Consider the following 16,694-nt stretch of genomic DNA (forward strand, 5'->3'; position numbering starts at 1 on the left):
TGTTTATCCCCAGCCCTAGCTCCAGCTCTCCCCGTTACCCCACTAGAGACTACTGTTGTTGTCTCAGAGTATGTCATGACGACAGAGGTTCGCAAGCAGATGCAGGTCTGTGAGTGAAGGAGGAGGAGGAGGAGGGGGTGGCGGTAGGTTAGGTGGCCTCTGAGAGGGCGGCGCCGTCTGGGTCTGTAGAGAGCCCTTACCACCCCCACCCCCAGTCCTGGGCATAGTCTGGGCCCGCCCGCCCGGCCCGTCCTCCGTAGAGTTGAGGGTTAGTGTTGATGAAGGGTTATTTTCAGCTCGACTCATTATTAAGCCATGGTCATGCACCCGCCCATCACCCCTGCCTGCGCTGGTCATGTAATGTCACTGTGGAGAGGAGGGAAAAGAGAGGAGGGAAAAGAGAGGACAGAGAGAGAGAGAGAGAGAGGAGGCGAGAGAGACAGAGAGACGGAGAGAAAGAGAGGAGGCGAGAGAGAGAGAGAGAGAGGAGGCGAGAGAGAGGAGGCGAGAGAGAGGAGGCGAGAGAGAGGAGGCGAGAGAGAGGAGGCGAGAGAGAGGAGGCGAGAGAGAGGAGGCGAGAGAGAGAGAGAGAGGAGGCGAGAGAGAGAGAGAGAGGAGGCGAGAGAGAGAGAGAGAGAGAGGAGGCGAGAGAGAGAGAGAGGAGGCGAGAGAGAGAGAGAGGAGGCGAGAGAGAGAGAGAGAGAGAGAGAGAGAGAGAGAGAGAGAGAGAGAGAGAGAGAGAGAGAGAGAGAGAGAGAGAGAGAGAGAGAGAGAGAGAGAGAGAGAGACAACAACAACCAGTAAAAGGTTTGGTTATAATGATACAGCAGATCATGATCAAAACGGTCTGATAGACAGCAGATCTTTCACCAGAATATAGACACATTTGCAGTGCCACTAGAAACCACTAAACAGTCATGTTGCCGCCCTGTAGGTTTACATCTATCTAGTCCAGGGCTCTCCAACCCTGTTCCTGGAGAGATACCCTCCTGTAGGTTTACATCTATCTAGTACAGGACTCTCCAACCCTGTTCCTGGAGAGATACCCTCCTGTAGGTTTACATCTATCTAGTACAGGACTCTCCAACCCTGTTCCTGGAGAGATACCAAAGTTTATAATCCTCCTCCCTGTATAGTGTATAATCCACCTCCCTGTATAGTTTATAATCCACCTCCCTGTATAGTTTATAATCCACCTCCCTGTAAAGTTTATAATCCACCTCCCTGTATAGTTTATAATCCACCTCCCTGTAAAGTTTATAATCCACCTCCCTGTAAAGTTTATAATATACTTCCTTGTAAAATTTATAATCCTCCTCCCTGTATAGTGTATAATCCACCTCCCTGTAAAGTTTATAATCCACCTCCCTGTAAAGTTTATAATATACTTCCTTGTATAGTTTATAATCCACCTCCCTGTAAAGTTTATAATATACTTCCTTGTATAGTTTATAATCCTCCTCCCTGTAAAGTTTATAATATACTTCCTTGTATAGTTTATAATCCACCTCCCTGTAAAGTTTATAATCCATCTCCCTGTAAAGTTTATAATCCTCCTCCCTGTAAAGTTTATAATATACTTCCTTGTATAGTTTATAATCCACCTCCCTGTAAAGTTTATAATATACTTCCCTGTATAGTTTATAATCCACCTCCCTGTAAAGTTTATAATATACTTCCTTGTATAGTTTATAATCCACCTCCCTGTAAAGTTTATAATATACTTCCCTGTATAGTTTATAATCCACCTCCCTGTAAAGTTTATAATATACTTCCCTGTATAGTTTATAATCCTCCTCCTTGTAAAGTTTATAATATACTTCCCTGTATAGTTTATAATCCTCCTCCCTGTAAAGTTTATAATCCTCCTCCCTGTAAAGTTCATCATAACCACTGTTTGACTAGGTCCAGCGCATAGATAGTGGTTATGGACCGTTAGCATGCAGACGGGTTAATATGGGACAGTTATAGCTGTGCATCGTGTTAGTTACGAGTGTGGATCTAGAGGACAAAAAGAGAGAGGACAGTTTGGTATTTCCTCATGCAACACAGGATAATAGGGAGAGACGCTCACTGCGTTCACCATAATCAATCAATAAACTATTGATTGATAAATAATTGATAATGACAACTGGTTGATTTGAGAACAGGAGTCTACAGGGGAAGAGGTTTCCCTTCATTTCAGGAGAAACATTTGATCAATATGAATCTTTGTTCTGTTCTGTAAATACCGTATGTATGTGTACAGTTACCTACTCGACTGCTAGGTCCCAGTTTAGTGGAGGCCAACTACAGACTACACCTAAAACAAAGACTGTCTAAAACAGACTGCACGTAAAACAAAGACTGTCTAAAACAGACTGCACGTAAAACAAAGACTGTCTAAAACAGACTGCACGTGAAACAAAGACTGCCTAAAACAGACTGCACGTAAACAAAGACTGTCTAAAACAGACTGCACGTAAAACAAAGACTGCCTAAGAGACTGAACACACTTAACACATACTATGTACTGTACTGGGTTTAAAGATATCAACTGGTCACTAGCCCTATACATAGTGGACACACCCTCTCCAAAACTAAAGAGCATTCAAGCAATAGATATGAAAATATTCTCTGTTTTTCTTTTCATAAAGGTTAAAATACAACAACAAAAACAACAACAACAACATGGCATCTCTACTCTCGTGTTACATAGAAACAACAAGTTATTAGATCGGAGGATTCCAAACAGAAGATGAACAGAACAGGTAACATCGTTTTACAAAAATGTGCATAATAATTATTGATAATAAATCCAGGTAACCAGATTTAAAAGGGAGACTGAAGGACTGTGGAGGAGGACAGAGAACAAAGGAGCATCAGAGGATTTATCCTAAACCGGTCCAGTGAACACGGGATCACTAAGCTCAGCCGACACCCATACAACTGGACTGTGTGTCCTGAGGGACACCTGCAGGGGGTCAGGGGAAAAAAAGGTTCAGGTAGGGGTCAGGGTGCCATGTCTACCTGGCCGTGGTGGTACCTGGCCTGGAAGGGTCGGAGGTCAAAGGTCGGGTTGAAGAGTCACGGCGCCATGTCTACCTGGCGGTGGCGGACTGGGGTCCCGGGTATCCGGGGTAGGAGCGGCGTGTGCTGGTAGCCTGTCTCTGGCGGGCCAGGAAGGACTGTCCGGAACCCGTACTGGCCAGACGGTCCTCTGCTGCCTTCTTCTGGAGAGCCATGCCCTGAGGGGAGGGGGGCAGACATGTTTCATTAAGACACATATTCATTAAAAGATGTTGGTTAAATCCCCTGTGTCTGATATGTGAGTTTTCTTCTCATTTTTGACTCAAAACACTGAAGCCAGCAACACGAACACTACACTTTTTATATACATGGAGATTTCATTTCGGGAGGCAGTTATCCTAGTGGTTAGAGGGGTGAGGCAGGTATCCTAGTGGTTAGAGCGTTGGGCCAGTAACCGAAAGGTTGCTGGATCGAATCCTGAGCTGACAAGGTAAAAATCTGTCGTTCTGCCCCTGAACAAGTCAGTTAACCCACAGTTCCTAGGCCAACATTGTAAATAAGTATTTGTTCTTAACTGACTTGCCTGTTAAAATAAAGGTAAAAATGTTTCTTTTTTAAAGTGGCATAGGAAATCCTAGAGCGCCCTCTAGTGTTTGACAGGAGTAACAACATATAATAATGCATTTTTATTTTTATAACTAACCCAAGACAGACTGTCGTTTCTAATGAGAGCAAAGTAATCGTAGTGGGCAGAACAAGCAAGGAGGAGGGCGGAGCCAAGCGCGAGCGAGATCCTATTGGCGCGTTCTAGAATATATTTGCATATTTCTGTTACGGAACACCTACTCTTGTGAAGTGTGCGTGTGCAATAACTCAATTCGCCCTTGAACATCTTGTAACCAATTCAATTTATTGAAACTTTGGCAAAGGGTAAAGTCCACAAAACGTAGTCCACTCTGTTCATAACAGATTGAAGTTTTGGGAACAGAAAACTGTATCGAGATTAAATGTTACATGAGAAAATTTGCAGAATGTCAGTGAAAATCCATCCAACTCAATCTCCTCCCATTTCCGGCCACTGGGCTTCCTCTCATCACCATATTTGGTAGTGAGTGGAAATGTCACATAATTTATACATCTGGTGGAACATCTGGTTCTTTGTTCCATCTGTGGTAATACAGTCTGGGGTAAATATGTACCATGTTGTAGCAGGCAGACACTACCGTGCCCCGAGTAGGCTTCATGAGTACAAATCAAAGTATGCGAAACGGATCACGGATGTGGTACTCCGCTTGTACACATTTTGAAGCATGCAACGATGCAAGCTTCAGCGAAATGTATGGACAGAAATATGAGGCAATCACGTAAGAAATCAAATGTAAAATGTCTTGAAATCAACGACGGCCATTATTTGAGCTGAAGCGAGAGAAAATACACTCCGACTTCAGAATTAAATGTTGCCTATTTTCATCTCATATGTGCCTGACTACAATATGTTATCTTGATACTTTAATAAATACATGTTTACCTGCCTACAATGCCAACGTGAGGTAATACAGTAGGGGAAGTGCTGCTCAGCGTGAGGTAATACAGTAGGGGGAGTGCTGCTCAGCGTGAGGTAATACAGTAGGGGGAGTGCTGCTCAGCGTGAGGTAATACAGTAGGGGGAGTGCTGCTCAGCGTGAGGTAATACAGTAGGGGAGTGCTGAGGTAATACAGTAGGGGAGTGCTGCTCAGCGTGAGGTAATAGAGTAGGGGAGTGCTGAGGTAATACAGTAGGGGGAGTGCTGCTCAGCGTGAGGTAATACAGTAGGGGAGTGCTGCTCAGAGTGAGGTAATACAGTAGGGGGAGTGCTGAGGTAATACAGTAGGGGGAGTGCTGCTCAGCGTGAGGTAATGCAGTAGGGGGAGTGCTGCTCAGCGTGAGGTAATACAGTAGGGGAGTGCTGCTCAGCGTGAGGTAATAGAGTAGGGGGAGTGCTGAGGTAATACAGTAGGGGGAGTGCTGCTCAGCGTGAGGTAATACAGTAGGGGAGTGCTGCTCAGCGTGAGGTAATACAGTAGGGGGAGTGCTGAGGTAATACAGTAGGGGAGTGCTGCTCAGCGTGAGGTAATACAGTAGGGGAGTGCTGAGGTAATACAGTAGGGGAGTGCTGCTCAGCGTGAGGTAATACAGTAGGGGAGTGCTGAGGTAATACAGTAGGGGAAGTGCTGCTCAGCGTGAGGTAATAGAGTAGGGGAGTGCTGAGGTAATACAGTAGGGAGTGCTGCTCAGCGTGAGGTAATACAGTAGGGGAGTGTGAGGTAATACAGTAGGGGAGTGTGAGGTAATACAGTAGGGGGAGTAGTGCTGCTCAGTGTGAGGTAATACAGTAGGGGAGTGCTGCTCAGCGTGAGGTAATACAATAGGGGGAGTGCTGAGGTAATACAGTAGGGGGAGTGCTGAGGTAATACAGTAGGGGAGTGCTGAGGTAATACAGTAGGGGGAGTGCTGCTCAGCGTGAGGTAATACAGTAGGGGAGTGCTGCTCAGCGTGAGGTAATACAGTAGGGGGAGTGCTGCTCAGCGTGAGGTAATACAGTAGGGGGAGTGCTGAGGTAATACAGTAGGGGGAGTGCTGAGGTAATACAATAGGGGAGTGCTGAGGTAATACAGTAGGGGAGTGCTGCTCAGTGTGAGGTAATACAGTAGGGGGAGTGCTGAGGTAATACAGTAGGGGAGTGCTGAGGTAATACAGTAGGGGGAGTGCTGAGGTAATACAGTAGGGGAGTGCTGAGGTAATACAGTAGGGGAGTGCTGCTCAGCGTGAGGTAATATAGTAGGGGGAGTGCTGCTCAGCGTGAGGTAATACAGTAGGGGAGGTGCTGCTCAGCGTGAGGTAATACAGTAAGGGAGTGCTGCTCAGCGTGAGGTAATACAGTAGGGGAGTGCTGCTCAGCGTGAGGTAATACAGTAGGGGGAGTGCTGCTCAGCGTGAGGTAATACAGTAGGGGAGTGCTGCTCAGCGTGAGGTAATACAGTAGGGGGAGGTGCTGCTCAGCGTGAGGTAATACAGTAGGGGGAGTGCTGCTCAGCGTGAGGTAATACAGTAGGGGGGAGGTGCTGCTCAGCGTGAGGTAATACAGTAGGGGGAGGTGCTGCTCAGCGTGAGGTAATACAGTAGGGGGAGTGCTGCTCAGCGTGAGGTAATACAGTAGGGGGAGTGCTTCTCAGCGTGAGGTAATACAGTAGGGGGAGTGCTGAGGTAATACAGTAGGGGAGTGCTGCTCAGCGTGAGGTAATACAGTAGGGGGAGTGCTTCTCTAATGTAATGTTTAATGCGTTCTCCAAACTCTCGTAATCAAGAGAACGTCCTGAGAGTCGTAGTACGAGAGTGTGGAGAACGGTAGTGTGTATATTGAGGAAACAGCAACCCGATGAGTTAAGAGTACGATGACTAACATGTAATATAACAAAACACACCATGTTGTACCAGGCAGACACTATGAGTTTCTCCTCCTGGTCTCTCTGAGCCTTGGTCTTGTCGTAGTCTTTCTGTAGCGGGAGATCAACAGAGGAACAGTAGGTTAGTAAACTACTCCCCAACCCCTCCTCCATCCTAACCCCTCCCCCATCTTAACCCCTCCTCCATCCTAACCCCTCCTCCATCCACTCCCCAACCCTAAACCCTCCTCCATCCTAACCCCTCCTCCATCCACTCCCCAACCCTAATCCCTCCCCCATTTAACCCCTCCTCCATACTAACCCCTCCTGCATCCTAACCCTTAACCCTCCCCATCTTAACCCCTCCTCCATCCCATCCCCTCCCCAACCCTAAACCCTCCTCCATCCTAACCCCTCCTCCATCCCCAACCCCTCCTCCATCCTCAACCCTAACCCTCCTCCATCCCCAACCCTAACCCCCTCCTCCATCCCCAACCCTAACCCCCTCCTCCATCCCCAACCCTAACCCCTCCTCCATCCCCAACCCCAACCCCTCCTCCACCCCCAACCCTAACCCCTCCTCCATCCCCAACCCTAACCCTCCCCAACCACTCCTCCATCCCCTCCCCAACCCTAACCCCCTCATCCATCCCCTCCCCAACCCTAACCCCTCCTCCATCCCCTCCCCAACCCTAACCCCTCCTCCATCCCCAACCATAACCCCTCCTCCATCCCCAACCCTAACCCCTCCTCCATCCCCAACCCTAACCCCCTCCTCCACCCCCAACCCTAACCCCTCCTCCATCCCGAACCCTAACCCCTCCCCAACCACTCCTCCATCCCCTCCCCAACCCTCTCCTCCATCCCCTCCCCAACCCTAACCCCCTCCTCCATCCCCTCCCCAACCCTCTCCTCCATCCCCTCCCCAACCCTAACCCCCTCCTCCATCCCCAACCCTAACCCCCTCCTCCATCCCCAACCCCTCCTCCACCCCCAACCCTAACCCCCTCCTCTATCCCCAACCCTAACCCCTCCCCAACCACTCCTCCATTCCCTCCCCAACCCTCTCCTCCATCCCCTCCCCAACCCTAACCCCCTCCTCCTTCCCCAACCCTAACCCCTCCCCAACCACTCCTCCATCCCCTCCCCAACCCTCTCCTCCATCCCCTCCCCAACCCTAACCCCTCCTCCATCCCCAACCCTAACCCCTCCCCAACCACTCCTCCATTCCCTCCCCAACCCTCTCCTCCATCCCCTCCCCAACCCTAACCCCCTCCTCCATCCCCAACCCTAACCCCTCCCCAACCACTCCTCCATTCCCTCCCCAACCCTCTCCTCCATCCCCTCCCCAACCCTAACCCCCTCCTCCTTCCCCTCCCCAACCCTCTCCTCCATCACCTCCCCAACCCTAACCCCCTCCTCCATCCCCTCCCCAACCCTCTCCTCCATCCCCTCATCAACCCTAACCCCTCCTCCATCCCCAACCCTAACCCCCTCCTCCATCCCCAACCCCTCCCCTCCACCCCCAACCCTAACCCCTCCTCTATCCCCAACCCTAACCCCTCCCCAACCACTCCTCCATTCCCTCCCCAACCCTCTCCTCCATCCCCTCCCCAACCCTAACCCCTCCTCCTTCCCCAACCCTAACCCCTCCCCAACCACTCCTCCATCCCCTCCCCAACCCTCTCCTCCATCCCCTCCCCAACCCTAACCCCTCCTCCATCCCCAACCCTAACCCCTCCCCAACCACTCCTCCATTCCTCCCCAACCCTCTCCTCCATCCCCTCCCCAACCCTAACCCCCTCCTCCATCCCCAACCCTAACCCCTCCCCAACCACTCCTCCATTCCCTCCCCAACCCTCTCCTCCATCCCCTCCCCAACCCTAACCCCCTCCTCCTTCCCCTCCCCAACCCTCTCCTCCATCACCTCCCCAACCCTAACCCCCTCCTCCATCCCCTCCCCAACCCTCTCCTCCATCCCCTCATCAACCCTAACCCCCTACTCCATCCCTCCTCCATCCCCAAACCTTCCTCCTACATCCTAACCCTTAAACCATAACCCAGCCCCTGGTACCTCCAGAGAGTGCAGCATCCTTTCCCTCTCCTGCAGCTGGTTCTTCAGGGTCTGGACCTCTGGTGCCGAGCCCTGGTTCTGCTTAGGGTCCAGGGTCCGGATAACACTCTTCGCCTTCTCCAGGTACTTCTTATATCTGTCCTCCATCTGCTTCATGTCTTCATCCTTCTTCTTTAACGCCTCTTCCAGTTCCTCTACTTTCTGGGCTGGAAAGAGAGAAAACAAATCAAACATAACACCAAAGAGTTACACACAGTTCATAGAAATGAAAGGAAAAGGGTTGAGAACGTACAGCTAAGTAAACTTGGGATAAAAACATCTGCGAAAATCCACATTTTTATATATTTGTTCTCACCCACAATCATACATTAGACCTTGTCATCACAGGCGAGCTTGTCATCTCTGACCTCACAGAAACCTGATGTTACACCGGGTCCACCTGCTACTGAAACCTGATGTTACACCGGGTCCACCTGCTACTGAAACCTGATGATCCACCAGGTCCACCTGCTACTGAAACCTGATGTTACACCGGGTCCACCTGCTACTGAAACCTGATGATCCACCAGGTCCACCTGCTACTGAAACCTGATGTTACACCAGGTCCACCTGCTACTGAAACCTGATGTTACACCGGGTCCACCTGCTACTGAAACCTGATGATCCACCAGGTCCACCTGCTACTGAAACCTGATGTTACACCGGGTCCACCTGCTACTGAAACCTGATGTTACACCAGGTCCACCTGCTACTGAAACCTGATGTTACACCGGGTCCACCTGCTACTGAAACCTAGCAATCCACAGGGTCCACCTGCTACTGAAACCTGATGATCCACCAGGTCCACCTGCTACTGAAACCTGATGTTACACCAGGTCCACCTGCTACTGAAACCTGATGTTACACCAGGTCCACCTGCTACTGAAACCTAACAATCCACAGGGTCCACCTGCTACTAAAACCTGAAGTTACACCGGGTCCACCTGCTACTGAAACCTGATGTTACACCGGGTCCACCTGCTACTGAAACCTGATGTTACACCGGGTCCACCTGCTACTGAAACCTGATGTTACACCGGGTCCACCTGCTACTGAAACCTGATGTTACACCGGGTCCACCTGCTACTGAAAACTGATGTTACGCCGGGTCCACCTGCTACTGAAAACTGATGTTACGCCGGGTCCACCTGCTACTGAAACCTGATGTTACGCCGGGTCCACCTGCTACTGAAACCTGATGTTACGCCGGGTCCACCTGCTACTGAAACCTGATGTTATGCCGGGTCCACCTGCTACTGAAACCTAATCATCCACAGGGTCCACCTGCTACTGAAACCTGATGTTACACCGGGTCCACCTGCTACTGAAACCTGATGTTACACCGGGTCCACCTGCTACTGAAACCTGATGTTACACCGGGTCCACCTGCTACTGAAAACTGATGTTACGCCGGGTCCACCTGCTACTGAAACCTGATGTTACGCCGGGTCCACCTGCTACTGAAACCTGATGTTACGCCGGGTCCACCTGCTACTGAAACCTGATGTTACGCCGGGTCCACCTGCTACTGAAACCTGATGTTACGCCGGGTCCACCTGCTACTGAAACCTAATCATCCACAGGGTTCACCTGCTACTGAAACCTGATGATCCACCAGGTCCACCTGCTACTGAAACCTAATCATCCACAGGGTCCACCTGCTACTGAAACCTAGCAATCCACAGGGTCCACCTGCTACTGAAACCTGATGATCCACAGGGTCCACCTGCTACTGAAACCTAGCAATCCACAGGGTCCACCTGCTACTGAAACCTGATGATCCACCAGGTCCACCTGCTACTGAAACCTGATGATCCACCAGGTCCACCTGCTACTGAAACCTAACAATCCACAGGGTCCACCTGCTACTGAAACCTGATGTTACACCGGGTCCACCTGCTACTGAAACCTGATGTTACACCGGGTCCACCTGCTACTGAAACCTGATGTTACACCAGGTCCACCTGCTACTGAAAACTGATGTTACGCCCGGTCCACCTGCTACTGAAACCTGATGTTACGCCGGGTCCACCTGCTACTGAAACCTGATGTTACGCCGGGTCCACCTGCTACTGAAACCTGATGTTATGCCGGGTCCACCTGCTACTGAAACCTAATCATCCACAGGGTCCACCTGCTACTGAAACCTAGCAATCCACAGGGTCCACCTGCTACTGAAACCTAACAATCCACAGGGTCCACCTGCTACTGAAACCTGATGTTACACCGGGTCCACCTGCTACTGAAACCTGATGTTACACCGGGTCCACCTGCTACTGAAACCTGATGTTACACCGGGTCCACCTGCTACTGAAACCTGATGTTACACCGGGTCCACCTGCTACTGAAACCTGATGTTACACCAGGTCCACCTGCTACTGAAACCTGATGTTACACCAGGTCCACCTGCTACTGAAACCTGATGTTACGCCGGGTCCACCTGCTACTGAAACCTGATGTTACGCCGGGTCCACCTGCTACTGAAACCTGATGTTACGCCGGGTCCACCTGCTACTGAAACCTGATGTTACGCCGGGTCCACCTGCTACTGAAACCTGATGTTACGCCGGGTCCACCTGCTACTGAAACCTAATCATCCACAGGGTTCACCTACTACTGAAACCTGATGATCCACCAGGTCCACCTGCTACTGAAACCTAATCATCCACAGGGTCCACCTGCTACTGAAACCTAGCAATCCACAGGGTCCACCTGCTACTGAAACCTGATGATCCACCAGGTCCACCTGCTACTGAAACCTGATGATCCACCAGGTCCACCTGCTACTGAAACCTGATGTTACACCAGGTCTACGTACTACTGAAACCTAGCAATCCACAGGGTCCACCTGCTACTGAAACCTGATGTTACACCAGGTCCACCTACTACTGAAACCTAGTAGACAACCACTGACGAAACCCATGCTACCCCTTATCCACCATTAAATACCTACTCAAACCAGCTGAGTCACCCATCAACAATGCTGCTACGACAGAGGACTGTGGAAGATTCTCCACATACGTGGAATTGTCACTCCCCACCTCCCAAATGTATCTAACCTTCCATAAACTGCTTTACTCTGACCTCACCTGCTGAGATATTGTCCACAAGCTGTGGCCTTGACTCCATCTCCACAACCCTACTGAAATCTTGTTCCTCCACTCTCACGACATTTTATAAAGGAACTGATCAACAAGTCAACAAAAAGCTCATCAAACTTGACCTCCAATGACCTCTGAGACTGTCCAATCCGGTTTCAGGCCTAACCACAGTACAGAAACAGCCCTCGTCAGAGGTGTAAACCCCTTCCTCATGTCAACTGACAGTGGACTCCCGAACATCCTCGTCCTCAGTTCCGCCATCGACATCCTCCTGGATCGACAGTACTCTCATTAAACTGGTTCACCAGTTTACCAACAGCACACAATATGTTGCCGTAGGAAATGCCAAGTCAGAACCCACCACAATTACCTGTGGTGTCCCTCAAGGCTCCGTCTTAGGTCCACTCCTACTCATAATCTACACGTTCCCCTTTGGTCTCCTAATCATTTAACACGGCATCCATTTCCACTGCTACGCTGACGACAAACAGATCTACATAAAAACCACCCTGCACTTCCTCTCGTCCATTAACACCCTCACCAGCTGTCTGGATGACATCAAGGCCTGGATGTCAAACAATCTCCAGCAACTCAACAACAGCTTGTGCAGAACAGCGCTGCCAGGGTCCTCACAGGAACCCGGAGGTCTAACCACATCACGCCCTTCGAGCCTTTCTCCACTGGCTGCCCACCATATTCAGAATCAACTTCCTGTTAGTCTTCAAAACTCTCAATGCCTCTGGTCCCCAATACCTCAGTGAACTCCTCAGGCCGAAACAGTCTTCACTGTCACTCTGGTCAAATGATCAAAGACTGTTTGGGACTCTAAAGACATGCTTAAAATCAATGGGTCCTGGAATGAACTCAATGCCTTTAAGTCAGAGCTCAATAATCACTTCTTAAAACTGTATTTCACTTAATATGATCTATGATGTGGTGTATGTTGGTATATGTTGCTATAGTTTAGAGTTCTATTGGCCTTCTACTAGAGTTCTATTGGCCTTCTACTAGAGTTCTATTGGCCTTCTACTAGAGTTCTATTGGCCTTCTACTAGAGATCTATTGGCCTTCTACTAGAGTTCTATTGGTCTTCTACTAGAGTTCTATTGGTCTTCTACTAGAGTTCGATTGGTCTTCTACTAGAGTTCGATTGGTCTTCTACTAGAGTTCGATTGGTCTTCTACTAGAGTTCTATTGGTCTTCTACTAGAGTTCTATTGGTCTTAAACTAGAGTTCTATTGGTCTTCTACTAGAGTTCTATTGGTCTTAAACTAGAGTTCTATTGGTCTTCTACTAGAGTTCTATTGGTCTTAAACTAGAGATCTATTGGTCTTAAACTAGAGTTCTATTGGTCTTAAACTAGAGTTCTATTGGTCTTCTACTAGAGTTCTATTGGTCTTAAACTAGAGTTCTATTGGTCTTCTACTAGAGTTCTATTGGTCTTCTACTAGAGTTCTATTGGTCTTCTACTAGAGTTCTATTGGTCTTCTACTAGAGTTCTATTGGTCTTCTACTAGAGTTCTATTGGTCTTCTACTAGAGTTCTATTGGTCTTCTACTAGAGTTCTATTGGTCTTCTACTAGAGTTCTATTGGTCTTAAACTAGAGTTCTATTGGTCTTAAACTAGAGATCTATTGGTCTTAAACTAGAGTTCTATTGGTCTTAAACTAGAGTTCTATTGGTCTTCTACTAGAGTTCTATTGGTCTTCTACTAGAGTTCTATTGGTCTTCTACTGGTCTTCTACTAGAGTTCTATTGGTCTTCTACTAGAGTTCTATTGGTCTTCTACTAGAGTTCTATTGGTCTTCTACTAGAGTTCTATTGGTCTTCTACTAGAGTTCTATTGGTCTTCTACTAGAGTTCTATTGGTCTTCTACTAGAGTTCTATTGGTCTTCTACTAGAGTTCTATTGGTCTTCTACTAGAGTTCTATTGGTCTTCTACTAGAGTTCTATTGGTCTTCTACTAGAGTTCTATTGGTCTTCTACTAGAGTTCTATTGGTCTTCTACTAGAGTTCGATTGGTCTTCTACTAGAGTTCTATTGGTCTTCTACTAGAGTTCTATTGGTCTTCTACTAGAGTTCTATTGGTCTTCTACTAGAGTTCTATTGGTCTTCTACTAGAGTTCTATTGGTCTTCTACTAGAGTTCTATTGGTCTTCTACTAGAGTTCTATTGGTCTTCTACTAGAGTTCTATTGGTCTTCTACTAGAGTTCGATTGGTCTTCTACTAGAGTTCTATTGGTCTTCTACTAGAGTTCGATTGGTCTTCTACTAGAGTTCTAGAGTTCGATTGGTCTTCTACTAGAGTTCTATTGGTCTTCTACTAGAGTTCTATTGGTCTTCTACTAGAGTTCTATTGGTCTTCTACTAGAGTTCTATTGGTCTTCTACTAGTTCTATTGGTCTTCTACTAGAGTTCTATTGGTCTTCTACTAGAGTTCTATTGGTCTTCTACTAGAGTTCGATTGGTCTTCTAAAGTTCGATTGGTCTTCTACTAGAGTTCTATTGGTCTTCTACTAGAGTTCTATTGGTCTTAAACTAGAGTTCTATTGGTCTTAAACTAGAGTTCTATTGGTCTTCTACTAGAGTTCTATTGGTCTTCTACTAGAGTTCTATTGGTCTTCTACTAGAGTTCTATTGGTCTTCTACTAGAGTTCGATTGGTCTTAAACTAGAGTTCTATTGGTCTTCTACTAGAGTTCTATTGGTCTTCTACTAGAGTTCTATTGGTCTTCTACTAGAGTTCTATTGGTCTTAAACTAGAGTTCTATTGGTCTTCTACTAGAGTTCTATTGGTCTTAAACTAGAGTTCTATTGGTCTTCTACTAGAGTTCTATTGGTCTTAAACTAGAGTTCTATTGGTCTTCTACTAGAGTTTATTATTATCATATATGTTAAATGAACAAGTTCAATGAGAAGTAATAAATTAATAACTTACAACTAGAGGTGTACTTGGGCTCCAAGTCATCGATGTGCGCACACTTCTTCTGCAGTTCACTGTTCACTTCCCGTAATTTCTCCCTTTTAGAGACCACAACAACATCATCAGCAACAGACAGTCAGGAAACGCCACAAACAAGCATCATCTTCAATCGATCTGACCAAACTTTCAAACGTCCCAATCTTAATTTAACAAAAAAATAATTATAATAATAACATTTCACAATAGATTTTAAAAAAAGTTACTTACATGTGAGCATCATTTTTCTTCTTCAGAATGATTGACTTTAAAAAAACAAAAAACAAAAAAAACAATGTTGGTTGTAGTAATTTCATCAGAGGGCATTGTAAAGCAGTAATGATATCATGTAGGCCTATGGGTTGGTGAATGTTCCCTTTTCTGATTGAGATAAATTACATCTCATCACATTGGATGGCTTGGAATTACGTTGCGACATATTTGATGTTATCATATTGATTTCCAGGTTTAGATTACCGTGAAGAAAATGAGAGTCCTGGATATTAATGTATTTTCCTTACATTAAAAAAAAGGCCATGAATGTAATATAATAATATTGATACCATTTAGACAGACGCTTTTATCCAGACTAGAGGCACCCTGACCACCAGTCATGTGTTGAAAAGGCATTCTAAAAAGGGGCCGTATGGAGTCCGATGAACTCCTGGGATAACATTCATGTCTCTGCGTGCAGTTTGAAGGAAGCACCATGACTAGCACCAACTGAGCTACACAGATTAAGCAGTTAAGATTGAAGTCTCATGGGTCTGACATAAGAGTGATAGCTCGGAAAAAAGCTTCTATAGAGACTAGAGGCACCCTGACCACCAGCAGGGACTGTAGATTGAAAAGGCACTTCTTAAAAAGGGCCGTTATCTACTTCCCCAGAGTCCGATGAACTCCTGGATAACATTCATGTCTCTGCGTGCAGTTTGAAGGAAATGATTGCTGACTAGCACCAGAAATAAAGGTAATTAAAAAAGCAAATGACTGGAAGTCTAAATGGATCTCTGCTAAAATGATAGTTTAGATAATATAACTATAAACTTTACAGTCATTGTCTAACGGAGTTAGCGTTGGCTCAAAAGATCTATCTCCAACTACTCCTTCTTACTGGGGACACAGAATTAAAACTGTACAGAGAGTCTATCAGGGCTTCCCAGAGGAGATGAGAGGAGATGAGAGACAGCATCTCAGTGCTAGAGGCGTCATTACAGACCCTGGTTCAATTCCAGGAAAGACTGTACCACGTTTAACATCCGTGATTGGGAGTCCCGGAGATAGAGCAGGCGCTACAACTGGCTCAGCCTCCTAACAGGGTTTTGGCTGGCAGGACAACCAACCAATGACTCAAACAAAAATGATTTGTTCTTTAACTGAACACAACAACTAGTTAAAAAAGGTAATATAAAAAAATAAAAAATCTGACTCTGGGGAAGTAAATAAATAGACTGATCACTGCCAAAATCCTGCAAGTATTTAAGCACTAATATAACTATAATAGAATGAAACTATTACACCTTGTCATCGGGTTCTAAACAACGAGAACAAGCCCTCCCTCATCGGGTTCGTCTAAACAACGGAACGATCTCCTCATCGGGTTCTAAACAACAAACAAGCCTGAATGGGTTCAGAATTAAAGAGAAAAGCAGAGATCGGGTTCTAAACAACGCAGGACAGACCTCCTCATCGGGTTCTAAACAACGAGAACAAGCCCTCCTCATCGGAGATGAGAACAGAGAGACAGAAAGAAACAGAGAAGCATTTCCTCATCGGGTTAGTCATGCAGTCCTCAGGGTTCTAAAAACGACAGGACAACGGGCGTTTAACATCAACAAACATATCATTCCTCCTGACAAGATGTCAAACAACGGAGAACAAGCCCTCCTCAGAAACAGGAACAAGCCGCTCATCGGGTTCAGATGACCTGACCTTTAGCCTCCTAACAGGATAGGCTAAACAACGGAACAAGCCAACCAATGACTTCCAAACACTACAACATCGAGTAAGACAACAAACAGAACACAACAACAACAACACATACCACAAACACAGTGTTAGAATGTTAGTGAAAATGACAACAACCCTC

At 47.1% G+C, this 16,694-nt stretch overlaps 1 protein-coding gene across 5 annotated transcripts in view; it reads right to left on the bottom strand.

The window, feature by feature from the left end:
- Positions 1 to 217: 217 nt before the first annotated feature.
- Positions 218 to 16,694, bottom strand: part of LOC123989564 (protein Hook homolog 3-like) — a 73,941-nt gene continuing 57,464 nt past the window's right edge. For 2 of the 5 annotated variants that reach the window (XR_006830570.1, XR_006830568.1), the window contains 6 exons: positions 14,837 to 14,871; positions 14,585 to 14,667; positions 8,507 to 8,712; positions 6,472 to 6,543; positions 3,010 to 3,227; positions 220 to 366 (listed from right to left, as the gene is read on the bottom strand). Coding sequence is in view for 2 of the 5 variants with exons in the window: in XM_046290678.1 (XP_046146634.1) it covers positions 354 to 366; positions 3,085 to 3,227; positions 6,472 to 6,543; positions 8,507 to 8,712; positions 14,585 to 14,667; positions 14,837 to 14,871 (552 nt within the window). In the remaining 3 variants the exon portion in view is untranslated. Of the gene's footprint in view, positions 367 to 3,009; positions 3,228 to 6,471; positions 6,544 to 8,506; positions 8,713 to 14,584; positions 14,668 to 14,836; positions 14,872 to 16,694 lie in introns of all 5 variants that reach the window. The other 3 variants (XR_006830569.1, XM_046290678.1, XM_046290679.1) reach the window with 3 other exon arrangements.

Source organism: Oncorhynchus gorbuscha, linkage group LG11, assembly GCF_021184085.1.
Source record: "Oncorhynchus gorbuscha isolate QuinsamMale2020 ecotype Even-year linkage group LG11, OgorEven_v1.0, whole genome shotgun sequence".
Classification (NCBI taxonomy): Eukaryota; Metazoa; Chordata; class Actinopteri; order Salmoniformes; family Salmonidae; genus Oncorhynchus; species Oncorhynchus gorbuscha.